This window comes from Saccostrea cucullata, unplaced genomic scaffold (assembly GCF_032062105.1).
Source record: "Saccostrea cucullata isolate Sc308-1 unplaced genomic scaffold, CSIRO_AGI_Scuc_v1 ctg946, whole genome shotgun sequence".
Taxonomy (NCBI): Eukaryota; Metazoa; Mollusca; class Bivalvia; order Ostreida; family Ostreidae; genus Saccostrea; species Saccostrea cuccullata.
Window position 1 is genome coordinate 18,068 of NW_026940857.1, and position 17,315 is coordinate 35,382.

Here is a 17,315-nt window from a genome sequence, read left to right on the forward strand (position 1 = left end):
AAAATTAAAATGTTTTAAGTTTATCGTCATTGTGTGAATAAATATTGTCAATGAAAGTCAATCATAATTCAATCTATTTTTTCCCAAACGGTTTTAACTACCAGTGATCATGACACAGTGTGATTATTGTAAAAGGTTCATTGTAGCATTAAAATAAATGGATGCTTAGCAGTTTTCAAACAACTATACATTTGCATGTACAACTCTAAGACAGCAAGTATAACAACCCTCTATAACCATTGAAAAAAATTAATGTGGGCCATTCAAGTAGCAAAGGTATAATGAAACTTGATATACTATGTGATAGGATAAAATATAGGATCAGAACAGTTTAAGATCATTTAGAAAATGACCACATTGCGCAAACTTTTTGATATTAAGGTAGAAACACCTTAGCATCGGTTTTGAAAGTAGAGGAGGGGGGACTACCACAGATTTCTTTTTTACTTGCCAGAGATAGATGACAAGCAAAAAAAAAAAGAACATTGCCCAAAGTCGAAAATTCTATTTTGTGTGTGTGCGTCAGGAGGAGAGGGTTAGAGACATTAGAAAAGACACATTGTGTAAGAAAAAGGACACACGAGAACATAGTAGCAGTAGAGAAGACACACGAAAACACAGTAGAAAAAGAGAGGACACATGACAACACAGTAGCAGTAGAGAGGACACATGACAACACAGTAGCAGTAGAGAGGACACTCGAGAACACAGTAGCAGTAGAGAGGACACATGACAACACAGTAGCAGTAGAGAGGACACACGAGAACACAGTAGCAGTAGAGAGGACACTCGAGAACACAGTAGCAGTAGAGAGGACACACGAGAACACAGTAGCAGAAGAGAGGACACACGAGAACACAGTGGCAGTAGAGAGGACACACGAGAACACAGTAGCAGTAGAGAGGACACACGAGAACACAGTAGCAGTAGAGAGGACACATGAGAACACAGTAGCAGTAGAGAGGACACAAGAGAACATAGTAGCAGTAGAGAGGACACAAGAGAACACAGTAGAAGAAGAGAGGACACATGACAACACAGTAGAAGAAGAGAGGACACATGACAACACAGTAGCAGTAGAGAGGACACATGACAAAACAGTAGCAGTAGAGAGGACACACGAGAACACAGTAGCAGTAGATAGGACACATGACAACACAGTAGCAGTAGAGAGGACACATGAGAACACAGTAACAGTAGAGAGGACACACGAGAACACAGTAGCAGTAGATAGGACACATGACAACACAGTAGCAGTAGAGAGGACACAAGAAAACACAGTAGCAGCAGAGAGGACACACGAGAACACAGTAGCAGTAGAGAGGACACACGAGAACACAGTAGAAGAAGAGAGGACACAAGAGAACACTGTTGCAATAGAGAAGACACGTTAAGAGAACATAGTGGTAGTAGAGACGACCCAAGAGTGTGCAGTGGCAGTAGAGAGGACACGTCAAGATAACATAGTGGCATTAGAGAGGACACAAGAGAATACTATGGCAATAGAGAGGACACGTTAAGAGAACATAGTGGTAGTAGAGACGACCCAAGAGTTCGCAGTGGCAGTAGAGAGGACACGTCAAGATAACATAGTGGCAGTAGAGAGGACACAAGAGAACACATTGGCAGTAGAGAGGACAAATTCAAATTTAGACCTATACTCGGCACACAGGGCCATTGAGCAGTGAGGGTTCTTTATCTTCTAACGCCTACCGTGACACAGGACCTACGTTTTTAAGGTCATATCCGAAAGACCCGTGACTTTTACTTCTAGTGCCGAGTGCTTGGCGAAGGAACAGTCACTACCTGTGTTTACGTCTTATGTATGACGTGGCGAGAATCGAACCCGGGCCTCCTGATCAAGAAGCGAACGCTCTACCACTAGGCTACCGAGACGGTCAGTGGCAGTAGAGAGGACACACAAGAACACTGTGGCAGTAGAGAGGACACGTCAAGATAACATAGTGGCAGTAGAGGACACAAGTAAACATAGTGGTAGTAGAGAAGACACAAGAGACCACACTGACAGTAGAGAAGACTCAAAAGAACGCTTTGGCAGTAGAGAAGTCACAAGATAAGGCATTGACACTCGAGAGGACACAAAAGAACATAGTGGTAGAAGAGAAGACACTAAAGAACACAATCATTAGCAGTAGAGAGGATACAAGAGAACACACTAGCAATATAGGACACAAGAGAACACAGTGGCAGTAGAGAGGACACAAGAGATAAAGTGGTAGGAAAGAGTACAAAAGAGAGCACAGTGGCAGAAAAGGACAAAAGGGAATATAGTGGTAGTAGAGAAGACAGTGAACATAGTGGGACAGGTAGGAAAGAAGACACAAGAGAACATAGTTGTAGGAATTAAGAAGACAAAAGAGAACACTATGGCAGTATAGAGAGGACACAAGAGAACATACTGGCAATAGAAAGGACACAAGATATAACTTTATCAAAATATGATATAGTAGCAATGGAAAGCTTGAATTCTTCCTTATCAGTATATCAACTAGACCAAATACTAGTTGTAGGTGACATACCGTGCGATAGAGCTCATATCTAGATCAATTCAGAAATCTCTTTTAATTTGCTGTTTAATTTGTTTACTCTTTGTTTTGTTTTGCCAAGTAGCATTTCAAATACACTCCAAGTTGTACAGAAACATATTTTATTCCATTCGACACAATAATATTGTTTGAATATTAACCTATTTGATCAACAATATTTTAAAGAATATTTCTTGTTTTCATTTAATAGCAAATATACTCAAACACATATCAACCTTTATCGGTTCGTTGAGTAACATGATAAACGTCATAAAAGAAACACATTGCCCTTAAAACATAATTCACATAAGTTAAATTAATAGTAGTGTTCTTATTACTAATATGCAGAAAGGTAGTAAGTGGAAGTTACGATCATAATCCTTGTAAAAATAATTGTATATTTCAAAGGCAAAAGGTCATATGTGTAAAAAAGTAATAAAAATAATGTTATAAAACACATTTTAAAACTTTTTCACCACTTTCTAATTATATTTAGCTATTCTGCACAATATTGAAAAGTTTTAAAGAACACTTAGTTTTTCTACGAATGAAACAGTTTTTTTCATTTTTTTTCTCTTATTTGAAATCAAAAAACGCACACACTTACGACCTTATGCGTCTATGGCGACGAACTGACGTCAACTGTATACAAGAAATATTTTCTTTACTGCGATTAGGCATTGAAAGGTCGCGATAAAGTTCAGTCATCCGACTTTACTCGCATTGGTCAATTTTTTATTGAGCTACGAAGAATTCTGTCCTCGTTCAATCACGGCCAGAATGGGAGAGGATCGTACATTTCGGCCGTGGTTTGCGATGATGTCATCACAGGTAATTGAATAATTCTTAATTACTTAAGATATTTCCTTAAATTAAATAATATAAAAAGAAATTTAAACAAGAATTTTTTTCTCTATGATGATTTAATTTGATATTACTAATTTGACGTGAGGTTTGAATTCCTATTTCGTTTTCAGTTATTACCTGATTTATCTGAAACAAGAGTGATTTAATGCAGTGGGTTTTATTTAATAACACACTGAGTGTGGTTGCTGCATTTATTAATAAAATTTCAAAGAATATGGAAAAAGAAGAAAGCCTAGCATACTCTTTCAACTGTTTCTTTCGCCGAAACTCTTTGTCACTTTTCCATCGTCTTCATTGTTGAAATTTCCTCTAGGGCAGGGTTGGTGAATTTCTCTATCAATTCCTTCGCAATCCTCTCAGCAGCGACATCAAACAACTGAATATATAGAAGAATAACCCTACAGTTTCATGCATGATGTATTAACTATATTTTTGATGGTGTTTTATAATGCTGAAAACCTTAGGGGCCATGTGTTCCTCAACTTCAGTTTTATGAAACTACATTGACATTTTGGGATCAAGAATTTTTTGGTTATTGATTAAGAAATCTTTCCTTATACATTATATGAATGTAACCCTGTCAGCATGGTCAAATTCAACAGTTAGTTTTTTATTTCAAATTCTTTCGTGGATTTCATCTTTTGTATGACATCCATTGATTGATTTTTATTAATTTTATTCATATCATAGGTACGTAATGAAGTCAATTTTAAAATCAATTGCTAAATTTGTTAAAAAATCAGTAATAATAAATTGTTATTACATTTTTATATCTGTAATTTTTGATTTTTGTAATTTTAATAATAAATCACAAAAGTTCCTTTAAAACAATAAATACACTTCATTTTCAATAATGTGTGAATTATTGTGCAAGGGAAATTCTAGTGGACCCTATTAAAATAATGTTGTAATTATTTAATGGATGAAGATATTGTACAGTGATCAATCTCATAAAATTTTCAGTTTCAACACAAATATGTGAACAGGACACTACTGTGTATCCATTTAAGATCGAGATCCACATCATGGCTGTGTGATTGCCAGGGAAAAACCATCAAATGAACATTGATTTTAATTGCACTAGTACTTGTATTCAAAAAATGAAGTGAATTTGGTTCACAAACTATATGAATTTAATGGATTTCTTATATTGATTTAACAAATTACGGATATAGCGAAGCGATTTTATAGGTCCGTGTGATTTCATTATAACCGAGTTTTACTGTATATGTTTCAAATTCCAATTATTTTGACAATATTGATAACTACCATGTTTTACGAATCTGCGATTTTACAGCACATTAATGGGTAAATGTTAGAGGATATAGATCAAGCTGATGCAGTGATTCACATTAGTAAAAATATTCAATTTGCTGTGATTTAAGATCATATTTTAAAAGCGATAACACAAAAGTAATTTGAACAGTGTACATAATTTTTTTTATTGGAAAACCATGGGCAGACAGCTCATCCGAATGCTTGCACGAATGGTTATTTGCAACCCTGCTGTTTATTGTGAAGATTACCATATTTAATGGATGGAAGTATTATTTAAATAAAGATATAGCAGTTTAAAATCAAATATAAAATCAAATTTTTGCAGTTTATCCTTCAGAATATGATTAAAAATAATAGAAATTGACTGCAGATACAGGCAAGTATTAATGAATTAGAATACTATTTATACCACAGAGTAACCAGACAGCCTGATTCCCCCATCATCTTTCAGTGAGAAGTTCTGCAGGAGGAGGAATTTGGATCTTCTCAAGTTGAGTTTCTGGATGAATTTTTCAGGCGTGCTAAACTCACAGAGTAGGCTGTAGTTGGATGATTTTGATAAGACGTTTGTCATGCCGTATACTTTTCCTTCCTCGCCCGTCTTCTCTTCGTGTTCTCAAGAATGTACACTTTCATTTTTGTTCCCTGAAACTAAATTTAAACAATACATTTTATAAACATGGCCAGGAAGCAGTGTTATATGTATGGGAGTGTGAATCAAATGTTTTAAAGTATGGAATAACATACAACATTAATTTGAATCTTAAATGAAATAAATCAAACTAATCTTGATTAAAATTATAATAACTCAGTTGAGCAAACACAATGTGAATTAATCATCTATTTAAATCAATTTCTCACTGCAGACAACAAGGTTGTCACAATGATCGATTTATAATCGATGATCGGTCGGAGAGGCTGTTGATTTTAGACAATGGATTTGAGATTGTAACAATCGATTAATCGGTACATTTCAGCACCTATCTTTTATTAGAGTGTTCTCACTTTTATTTAAAGAACAGGCTCTTGTTATAAAAATAAATATCTTTCAAGAGTTCTCCTTTACTATTTTTAAATAATTGTACTTAAGGTATCCGACCCACATTGCAAAAAAAAAAAAAAAAATCAGTGACACTTTTTATGGCATAGCTATGTTAAACACTTCCATTTGAATGTATTTACACATTTATAAAAAAAAAAATACCAAGGGAAAATAAAAAAGGCATGTTTTCCCTTGCCTCCCTTTAATTTTCAGAAATCCATCCGTATACTGTATTCAATTTACAAACACATCATAGCATTGTACATATTGTAATAATCAAGTGCACACAAGGCAATGTCCATGACAGTTATGTATTGTAACTGACCATTCTGTTGCACATCATTATTGAACATGCCTATAAAATTATGAAAATGCTTACATTCTTGTTTCATCAACTTGTTTTCCAAAACTTTCCTTATTTTAGACATTGGTCATACAAACAGCATTCTCCTGCGCATCAAATCAACTGAGATATGAGATAACTGCATATGGTTTTCCCATCAAAAATGAAATAATGTGTAAAAACACTATTTCTGAAAATAACGACAGAGCTTAGGGATAATATCCCCAAGTAGTCGCTTATCTTTGGTAACCCTTGGTTTATCTATACTGTTCTTTGCAGACAATACATTCAACAAACCATGCATCCTCACCATCTCTTTGCCATACAAGTTTCAAATGATGTACATTCAAACCTGAACCAGCAATGTTTTCAGTAGTTGCTTTTTAGGTCACCTGAGTAAACTCAGGTGACCTATTGCTATCCGTTTTCGTCCGTCGTCGTGCGTCGTGCGTCGTGTGTCGTGTGTTAACATTTGAACATTTTCAGCTTCTTCTCTGCAACCACTGAACCAATTTCAACCAAATTTGGCACAAAGCATCTATGGGTGAAGGGGAACAAAAATTGTGAATTTCATGATCCCTGCCCCCCTGGGGCCTGAGGGGTGAGGTCAAAACCACTAAAATTAATGCAATCTTGAAAAATCTTCTTCTTTACTCCTGGACATTAAGCAGTCAAACTATTTGCATGATTGTAATCAGCATTGAGTCCTCTACCAAATTTGTGAAATTCATGGCCCTGGGGTCAGGGGTTCTAGTGCTAGGGCGGGGCTAAATAAGTATACAGTGAAAATGCATGAATTCTTTGAAAATCTTCTTCTCTGCTCCTGGGTATTAAATAAACCAACTAAGTGCATAGTTATGATGAGCAATAGTGCCTCTACCAAAATTGTGAATTTTATGGCCCCAGGGTCAGGGGTTCTGGTGTTAGGGTGGGGCTCTATTGATTATATAGTAAAAATACATGATTTCTTTGAAAATCTTCTTCTCTGCCCCTGGGTATTAAATAAACCAAGTAAGTAAATAGTTATGATAAGCAAGAGTGCCTCTACCAAAATTGTGAATTTTATGGCCCCAGGGTCAAGGGTTCTGGTGTTGGGGGGGGGGGGGGCTCTATTGATTATATAGTGAAAATACATGAATTCTTTGAAAATCTACTTCTCTGCTCCTAGGTATTAAATAAACTAACTAAGTGCATAGTTATGATGAGAAAGAGTGCCTCAACCAAAATAGTGAATTTTATGGTCCCAGGGTCAAGGGTTCTGGTGTTGGGGGGGCTCTATTTATTATATAGTAAAAATAAATGAATTCTTTGGAAATCTTCTTCTCTGTTCCTAGGTATTAAATAAACTAACTAAGTGCATAATTATGATGAGCAAGAGTACCTCTACAAAAATTGTAAATTTTATGACCCCAGGGTCAGAGATTCTGGTGTTAGGGGGGGGGGGGGGCATTATTGATTATATAGTAAAAATACATGATGTTTTGAAAATCTTCTTCTCTGCCCCTGGGTATTAAATAAACCAAGTAAGTAAATAGTTATGATGAGCAAGAGTGCCTCTACCAAAATTGTGAATTTTATGTCCCCAGGGTCAAGGGTTCTGGTGTTGGGGGGGGGGGTCTATTGATTATATAGTGAAATTACATGAATTCTTTGGAAATCTACTTCTCTGCTCCTAGGTATTAAATAAACTAACTAAGTGCATAGTTATGATGAGCAAGAGTGCCTCTACCACGATTGTAAATTTTATGGCCCCAGCATCAATGGTTCTGGTGGGGGGGGGGGACTTTATTGTTTATAAAGTGAAAATACATGAATTCTTTGAAAATCTTCTTCTCTACTCCTAGGTATCAAATAAACTAACTAAGTACATAGTTAAGATTGTGAATTTTATGGCCCCAGGGTCAAGGGTTCTGGTGGGGGGGTCTATTGATTATATAGTGAAAATATGTGAATTCCTTGAAAATCTTCTTCTCTGCTCCTAGGTATTATATAAACTAACAAAGTGCATAGTTATGATGAGCAAGAGTGCCTCTACCAAAATTGTGAATTAAATGGCCCTATCATCAAGGGTTCTGGTGGGGGGGGGGGCTCTATTGATGATATAGTGAAATTACATGAATTCTTTGAAAATCTTCTACTCTGCTCCTAGGTATTAAATAAACCAACTAAGTGCATAGTTATGATGAGCTAGAGTGCCTCTACAAAAATTGTGAATTTTATGGCCCCAGGGTCAGGGGTTCTGGTGTTAGGGTGGGGCTCTATTGATTATATAGTGAAAATACATTAAATCTTTGAAAATTTTCTTCTCTGTCTCTGGGTATGAAGCAGATGAACTACCTATATAGTTATGATGAGCAAGGGCCCTAATCTTGCAGAATTGTGAATTTCAAAGCCCAAGGGTCAGTAGTGGGGGATGGGGGCTCTACTTATATACTGGAAATGAATTAATTGTTTGAAATCTGGTCCTTTGTATTTATAAAACATTTATTTACTTTTTGATAGGCAATTTTAAGGGTGCCTTTTAAAAATTTGTGCAACTTACGGTCAGGGGTTTATGTCAGAGTGTTAGGGGTACTACTGATTATTGATGAATATTACTGATTAGTTGGAGTGCATTTTTGTTCCCCTACCCTGCATATGGGTATTCAGTAACCAAGTTAAGCGACTGCTAAGTTTACTGTTATGATGATCAATGGTGCTCTTTCAAAATTGTGAATGCCATATAGCATCTGACTTAATACATGTTATTGAATCAAATTCAATACACTGTAACTGGAAAGTTGTTGCATAATGCTCAGGTGACCTATAAGGCCCGTGGGCCTCTTGTTTCAGTACTCCACCTGCTATCAGACAATGCAATGAATCAATATTTCTTGATTTTGTGGCATTAAAAACCTCTTGCAAAAAATCACAATTTGCTGAATAGGAATGTTTGACAAACTCTGCCTTTGTCATTCCACTCTGGTACAAAATTTTTACCAACATATTTATATCATCAGTGGCGTTATGCGAGTTATATGATTCTTTGCAGAAGTATTCTGCCAAGTACTCTTGTTTATATGAACTTAGCTTTAGTACTTTAGAGCCCAACATTGAAAGTGAATCGACAAAAGCTTATACACATTTCAAAAACATATCGCTAAATGCTACTTGACTAATAGCATATGACAAAACTCTTAAGTCAATTACTCTGCCATTGTAAGCTATCAAAATAACACTGTCATTTTTTTTCAAAAATTCAAAAAATTTGGTAGGGCTTCTTTAATTGTAATAACATCTACATGTAAACCCTTCACAGTCATTTCCGTCCCAGTCCAAGAAATCCCTGTGACTTTTTCCTCGCTTTGGCAGTAATCGGGATGAGAGGCTTTACATACCACGAAAACTTCTCCCCACTAGCCATGTCCTGGGCAGCAATCTGGGTAATGTGTGGGATAATTCCTCTCTGGACTGAAAAAATATAACAAAATCAACTGGAACAAATAAATGTACGTAATTGTATACTTTTTTATCTTTTCTTTCTGAAAACAACTACCTATTAAATCCTTTAATATGAAAATATATACTTACTAAGCCCAGAAGTTTCAAGGTCTATAACAACATAGCTCAATTGGAGGTGAACTAAATTATCCACTTTGGTATATCCTGGCTTTGGAACAGCTTCAGGGATACTCTCTGTGTCAACATTTGGAGTCATACCCACTTCTACAATTAAAATTCAATTTTAAAGAAACTTTTCAACATCAAGAGGCAACAAAAGCATTGAGTTTGAAATACAAGTACCTGACTGATATGTGTCCCCCTCAGCTGCTTCCTTTGCCCCTTTCTGTGTCAATTTCTCTTGTTTCAGTTCCAGTCTACGACGTTTCTTCTGTGGTAATGCTGCTCTTTCCCGTCTCTTCTGTCTTTCCATATCGTTCTTACTGGCATTCTTCTGCGTGAAGTATCCTGGAGAGAGTCCATGATACTTAATTGCCTAAAAAAAAAATTTCAAATCATTTTTAGGCTATCTATTTTTGTCATCAAAATAAAGTCACATTGAAAACATGTTTTTGTTTTTGTTTTTTTTTTTTTTTACATATATTTATATATATAAATAATCTTATTACCAAAATATAATTGCAATCAGCATAAATTATGTCTTTCTGTTCAAATTCTATTAGCATTTCTTCATGTAGCCTGGTGAAGTGACAGTAAAAAAAGGGTAGTTGCAGCAACATAACTTGATTATGTTTAGGTCAAGTCCCGTTTTTGGTACGATCGCACCATTTTTGACAGAGTTTTGCCCCTTAGACTTACAAAGAGATTTCAATTTGAGGGAGAGGGATATAAGTGTTTTAAAAAACATCTCTTGTATTTCTTGATTGATGATTTTAAAGGCTAATTAATGGTACACGATGAAGCTTTGAAAATATTCTTTTATTCACTTAAATATTTTATTTCGATGATCAATTATATGTAAAAATAGATTTAAAAATGACTGTCATGTAATACTCTTTTTGGTATAGCCAACTTCATGTTTGGATTGACGTGTGGAAAGGGCTGTGGTGGAACTTCGGAGACTAAGATGACCCTCCAACAACAAACCATAAAAACCACTTCATCAGCTCAAAGTCAAATACTATGGTAGGGGTATTTGGAGAAGATGGCCAGAGTTGGTGAGGCACCAGTGTAACAACCTCTGGTTCACATCGGCGAAAAAGAATTGTCCTCTTGTGTTGTCGGTCTTCATAAAAGTAGTAAATGTTGCGAGTTCAATGCAGAACAATGAAAAAGTATGCACTAATAAAATCATTAACTTGGACTTCATTAGTATAATTATAATTATTCTTTAAGGGAATTACCTAAAACAAATTCACCACAGCCAAGTTTTTGATGGAGACAGTCGCATTATTTTTTTTTTTTTTTTTTTTTTTTTTTTCAAATCATTTATTCAATAATGCACAACATAACAGTGAGGTAAAACTTCCGCAGAAGCCCTCTGGTAATACTTCACCAGCGGTGCCAGGAGCTCCCTGGATCAATATAATATTATTTAATATATTTCCAATATATTTGAACACAGAATTTTTCACATTATGCTTATATATAATTATTGACTTCATTTTCATACATATACATAAGTATCTCAAAGAAAATTTTTACCACTTTTATATATAAAATCAAAGTATTCGTTTAACATCAATAGAAGCATGACCCTTGTTGCAGTGGAGATTGTGTAAAAAAAAAAAGAAGAAAAAAGTCTATATCAATCTCACTGTAACTAGTATTTAGGGCCAGGTCACCCTAAAATACTGGTCTTTTTTATGTTTTACATCTTAAAAACAGGATCAATATGCAGAGTTTTGTGATAATAAAATTAGATTATATATATATAAAAAAAAAAAACAACATCAGAATGAATGAATTTTACAAAGACAAATTTTTTTCCTCACATACATAATTTTAATCATATTTTAAACATAAAGTTTCCAGAACCATGAAAAATAACATAGCAAAACATATTGTGTCTTATAGTGCATTTAAAATTTGAATACATGTACATGTATATTGTTTATCACGGGAGCATACACTAGTCTTAGAATCACAAGTAATTTTGAAATACATGATTTATTTTCTCTTTGAAATTTGTCAAATCATGTGATTGTAAAAGTGAAAAATTCGATTTCATTTCATTTTTGAATGCGCTTTTAATGCTGAAGTCAGTTATTTTTAAATTCTCATATTTAATTTTATTTCTTGTTTTCCATATGACCCATTTATAAATACATATGAAAATGTTAACAACGTTTCTTTGGGTTTGCGGTTCCTTCAGGTAGCCTAATGTTATTGTTTGTTGGTTAATTTGTAAAGTTCCATTTAGTTGCAGTACATTTTCAATTATATCTTCTAATAATTGAAGTGTTGTTTTAACTTTTGTGCAATGGAAAAAGAGGTGTTGTTGATTTTCTTTATGATTTTTACATAGGTTGCATAAACCATTGGATAGTCCGATTTTACATAATTTATCTTCAGTATACAATATATTATGCACGCATTTCCATTGGAATTCTTGAATTTTATTTTTAACTTTCATTTTTGAAATACTGTCCCAAACTAAGTTCCACTGTATGTTATTTTGGTAAATATTTTCCCAATTTTCTTGACATTTTGGAATTATTGTCTTATTTAATATTTTTTCTATGTTCTTTAACTTGATATCTTCAAAGGTTTCCACTTTATTAGTATCTCTTTTTATAAGTAAATTATTATTCAATTTATAAGGGAGTTTTGTTTCGTTATTTGATACTGAGCTGTTTCTTTTCAGTATTGGATAAAACAGTTTAGGAATGGCTGATTTTATTTTACTATATTCAAATATCCAACATCTTTTGTCTACTAATTTATTAAAAATGGTGTCGTATTTAAAACAATTTTCCGCATCATTCCAAATGTCTTTAATTTTTAATAAACCACTTTTGATAAATGATTCCACATATAGGCTTTTCCCTTGGAATTGTATAAGTTTATTACCAAAGAGTGAGAGGTTAAGTATTTCCTCTCGATTCTCTGGCACAAATTTTGACTGAAATTCGCTGTATGCGATGAGTGCTTTCTTATAAAAACTAGACATGTTATTTAAGGAAATTGGAGATAAATCTGAACAAGTGCATAAGAAATATTCTTGACTTGAATGCATATCTTTACTCTGTAACCAGTATTTACCAATAGCATTCCATGTTTCTAACTTTGAATGCATGATTTTATAAATTGTTTTTATTTGTTTACTTTTTATAAAATTGAATAAATTTATCATGTTCATTCCTCCTTCGTTCTTGCTTAAGCAGCACACGTTTCTGTCAATTTTATTTAATTTATTATCCCAAATAAAAGACCAGACAATGTCATTTATTTGTTTTGCATATATATCAGGTATTCCCCTCATTTCGATTTCATAGCCAATAATTGGAATTATCAAATTTTTTATTATCAAAGTTTTCCCTTTGAATGTTAGGTTCCTAGTTTTCCAGACATGCAAGCTGTTCTTTATTTTTTCTATTTTTTCCAACCATATTGCATTAGTATCAATACCATATCCATGATTTACCCCCAAAGTTTTTATATTAGTTTTTATCCACTGTATCTTTTTAAATTTTGGTGTTTTACCTTTTGATTTGCCTATAAACAGGCCCTTTGTTTTCGAGAAATTGATTTTTGCCCCAGAGGCTTTTTCATATATTTCTAACACATTGAAGGAATGTATTATAGATTCTTCGTCCTTATTAAAAAGTTGGGTATCGTCTGCGAACATATTTATCTTACATTCTATTTTTTTATCTTTGTTAGGAATTAAAATACCCTTTATCTGCGGATTTTGTCTAATAGCACAGGCCATAGGCTCTATTTGAAGAACATATAGCAATGGAGCAATAGGGCAACCTTGTCTTGCCGATCTTGAGATTGGAAAGTATTTAGATACAAATCCATTAGTTTTAATGCATGTTTTTGATTTAATAAGAAGCATTTTTATCCAATCGCAATATTTTTTACCAAAGTTAAATCTTTTTAATGTTGCTTCTACCCAACCCCATTCAATTCTATCGAACGCTTTTTGTTGATCTAGAAATATAATTGCTCCTTCTAAATCTTCATTATCAGCATAATCAATAATATCTTGAATCAGTCTATTTGCATCACTTATGTTTCTGCCTTTAACAAATCCTTTTTGGTCTGGGTGAATTAATTTCGGTAGAACTTTTTTTAATCTCTCGGCGAGTATTTTAGCTATAATTTTATAATCATTGTTCAGCATTGTTAAAGGTCTCCAATTTTTTATATCTTCTCTTTCATTCCCTTTATGTATTAATGAAATGACTCCTTTTGTTTGCGAGTCACAAAGTGTGGCCTTATGAAAAATGTGTTTTATAACTTTTGAAAATTCGTTTTTAATTATATCCCAGTATATCTGATAAAAAGTTGATAAAATCCCATCTTCACCGGGAGATTTATTTGGCTTTAATGACATCACTGCTAGATATATTTCTTGATCGCTTATATCACTATCGAGCATGTTTACATCACAATCGTCTAATTTACATTGTACTTCCGCTAATAATAGTTCCCCACTTTCACTATCCCAACCTTCCGTATTTAGTAATTTGTAATAAAAATTAATTTGCTCTTCGATGATTGAATCAATGTCAGTTTTATAGGTACCATTTTCTGTTTTTATTCTATTCCACAATTTTTTCTCTCCATTACTCTTTTCTAATTGAAAGAAATATTTCGAAGGAGCTTCTCCTTCTTTAAACCATCTACATTTTGATCGTATTATTGCCGCTTCTGTCTTATCTATATAAATTTCTTTTATTTTTTGCTCAAGGTCATTTTGATACTTTTTATTTGTCATGGGATTGTTTTTAATTTCTTCTAATTCTTTTTCTAATTTCTCTAGTTTCTGTTTATTAACATTTAATTTTTTTGACATCTCAATACACAACGTTTTTATCTTATATTTAGTTAAGTCCCACCAGTATAGAATATCCTGACAGTTAACTAAGCTTTTCTTGTAATTTTCCCAGAATTCAACAAATGTTTTTCGGAAGTCGTCGTTTGTTAATGTTTTATGATTCATTGTCCATAACCCTGGGCCTCTTTGGATATTATCTAATTGTAGTTTTAATGTTATCAAATCGTGATCGCTAAATGGGAAATGGACAATAGCACAATTGTTTATTTTGTGTAGTATATTTTCACTTGTAAGGAAATAATCTATTCTTGATTTTGAATTGCCCCTATGAAATGTGTAACATCGTTTGTCGGGGTTTCGTTCTCGCCAGATATCCTGCAATTCACATCGTTTAATTAAATCATTAAGTTCTGATACTGCAATATCTTTTCGTAAGGGCACTGGATGCCTATCAAGCTGTTTGTTTTGAGTGCAATTAAAGTCACCGCATATAATTTTATGATGAGCTAATTCATCAAATTTTAGTGAGTTAAAATACTGCTTTCTATCAACTCCGTTATTCGGTGTGTAAATACACTTTATGTCTACTGTAAAGTCATTATTTTTTATGCTAACAGTTATGTCCCTTCCTTCTCTGTCAGAAATAGTTTTTGTGATTTTAAATTTGGGCTTTTTGATCATGAACAACACCCCCACACCCCGTGATTCGCTAGACCAATTATTCCAAATAGAGTTTGACCCTTTAAATGTTTTCCATTCATTTTCCCACTTTTGTGTTTCTTTATCTGTCCCATGTGTTTCTTGTAAACAAATTATATCGTATTTGCGTTTACTCAACCATGAAAAAATACACATTCTCTTTTTCTTATCTCGTAGCCCGTTAACATTAATAGAGGCTATATGTAGAGTCATTTTAAGTGATAGAGCAATCTAAAATATACCACAAAATACGAATGAAAAAAAATATGTACAATATATATACAAGTAGTAATTATGTACATAGTGACCAATCTATCTAACAAAAGTCATATTGATCAGCTCTGATACTTAGAGTTTACATTTTTTGTATTTTGCCCTGTTTTTCGGTGGAAGCTGGGGTATTTGAACTTAGCTTCCGTTTTGTGATGCTAGGGGTTCGAGGAGGACCGTTCGCGGAGCAATTGTAATTGCAGAAAATATCAGCAATTTTCTCGGCGCCTTCGCTGCTGACATGCACACCGCTAGGGTCATTGCTGTCATACAGTGCTCTAGTAGCAAGCCCTTGGTCATTTATGAATGAGCTGCATACGTCGATCACTGATAATAATTTATTTTTTTCACACAATTTTTCGAGGAATTTGTTCACATGCCAAGTGTTGTCGTTCATTTTTTTAATCGCGGCGCTTTTTCCTTTCCTGGGTATGACTGTGCATACTGCAATTCGAGCTTCGGGAAAAGTTTCTTGAATCTTGCTAAGACCCGTCATAACATTGCCCGTTAAATCACCGATTTCGTCTTGACATCTGGTAACATCATTTGTTCCTAAATGAACGATTATATTTTCCGGAGTAGTTTCGTCCAATTTTTTCTTAGCGTATTCCAGTAATTGTGTCACGTTTTCGTAGGATGACCCAGAGACCGAGGCGTTTGAGATATTTGGCGGAAGCTTCTTAATGCGCTTGCAGTTCGACGCCCCCAGAATAACGGTATTGATCTGCTGATCGTCATGCGTGTCCGCTTCCGCACTGTCAGTTTCGCTTCGTTGGTCATCGTCGTTTAAAGCCTCTCTGCCTTCATTGATATCTGCGGCATATTTACCATACTTTTGTACCATTTTTTCTGAAAGTAATTCGCAGTTGTCCTTGCTATGACCCTCTTCTTTACAATATCTACATACAGGTTCATTTTCACAGTCTTTGGCTAAATGACCTTGTTTGTTACAATTATAGCAAATTGTTTTGTTTGTGGGTTTGTGTAGGCATTTGTACGAGGGGTGATCAGATTTTCCGCAATATGGACATTGTGTGCGATTATTATCCGCAAAGATTCTGACCTCGTGATCTCCAAATTTTGTTCTGTTTGGTAGAGTAGGTGCACAGTTTAATATTTGCAAGTAACGTGTGCCGTTTTCAATGGACGTATTTTTAATAGTGCCATGCTTGATGCTGCCTGCAACTACCTGACCATACTGCATCATATTTGTAGTTATGAAAGTGTCTGGTAGTTCAATAGGGGCATCTTTGATTGTCACATTCGTGATTTGTTTGTCAACCTCATACAATGAGACTGTTCGATTTTTTACCGTTACTCCGGACATTAATAGTTTTTCTTTTGTTTGTTCACTTTTTAGAGTTACAAAACACTCCTTTTCTGTAATCTGAATTGCTTTTATATCATCAATGTTAATCTTTTCTTTTACACCGTCTAGTACATCTTCATGAGTTAAACCCTTGTAAAATTTTGTCGAAAAGTGTATCGACAGGTTTCTTTGTACCTTCTGCATACTGAGTAGGGCTGAGTAATGTTCAGCTGGATTTACTACTTGCTGCCGTTTTGATTTTCAATGTTCAAGATATTATAATTTGATACTCACAGATCGTTGTATTTAGTTGCGCATGCAAACCACAGTACTAATCACACTATTTTAACAGCATACAGCACTCCAGAGTAGGAAAAATAAGCAAATAAATTCAATATACTCGGAGCGACCAGAAAAGCCTGCCGTCCATGACAAGGGCCATAACTCTCCTAGACAGTCGCATTATTGACTTTCTTCCAGGTAGGACTCTTGCAGTTGTATCCGAGATAAGT

The 17,315-nt window shown here is 34.3% G+C and overlaps 1 protein-coding gene across 1 annotated transcript; it reads right to left on the reverse strand.

The window, feature by feature from the left end:
• Positions 1-9,374: 9,374 nt before the first annotated feature.
• Positions 9,375-10,036, reverse strand: LOC134256466 (uncharacterized). Its single transcript, XM_062739107.1, has 3 exons — positions 9,860-10,036; positions 9,647-9,781; positions 9,375-9,526 (listed from the first exon to the last, which is right to left on the reverse strand). Exons 1-3 carry the CDS (start codon positions 9,987-9,989, stop codon positions 9,375-9,377), a joined length of 417 nt encoding a protein of 138 aa, XP_062595091.1. The 5' UTR covers positions 9,990-10,036.
• Between the last annotated feature and the right edge of the window lie 7,279 nt (positions 10,037-17,315).

Bases quoted from the DNA above. Each gene is read 5' to 3' on its own strand.
- LOC134256466 (XM_062739107.1), bottom strand. From the start codon at position 9,989: ATGGAAAGACAGAAGAGACGGGAAAGAGCAGCATTACCACAGAAGAAA. The intron at 9,782-9,859 runs GTACTTGTATTT...TTTTAATTGTAG, and splicing joins GGGGGACACATATCAGTCAG to AAGTGGGTATGACTCCAAAT. The intron at 9,527-9,646 runs GTAAGTATATAT...ATATTTTTTCAG, and splicing joins CCTTGAAACTTCTGGGCTTA to TCCAGAGAGGAATTATCCCA.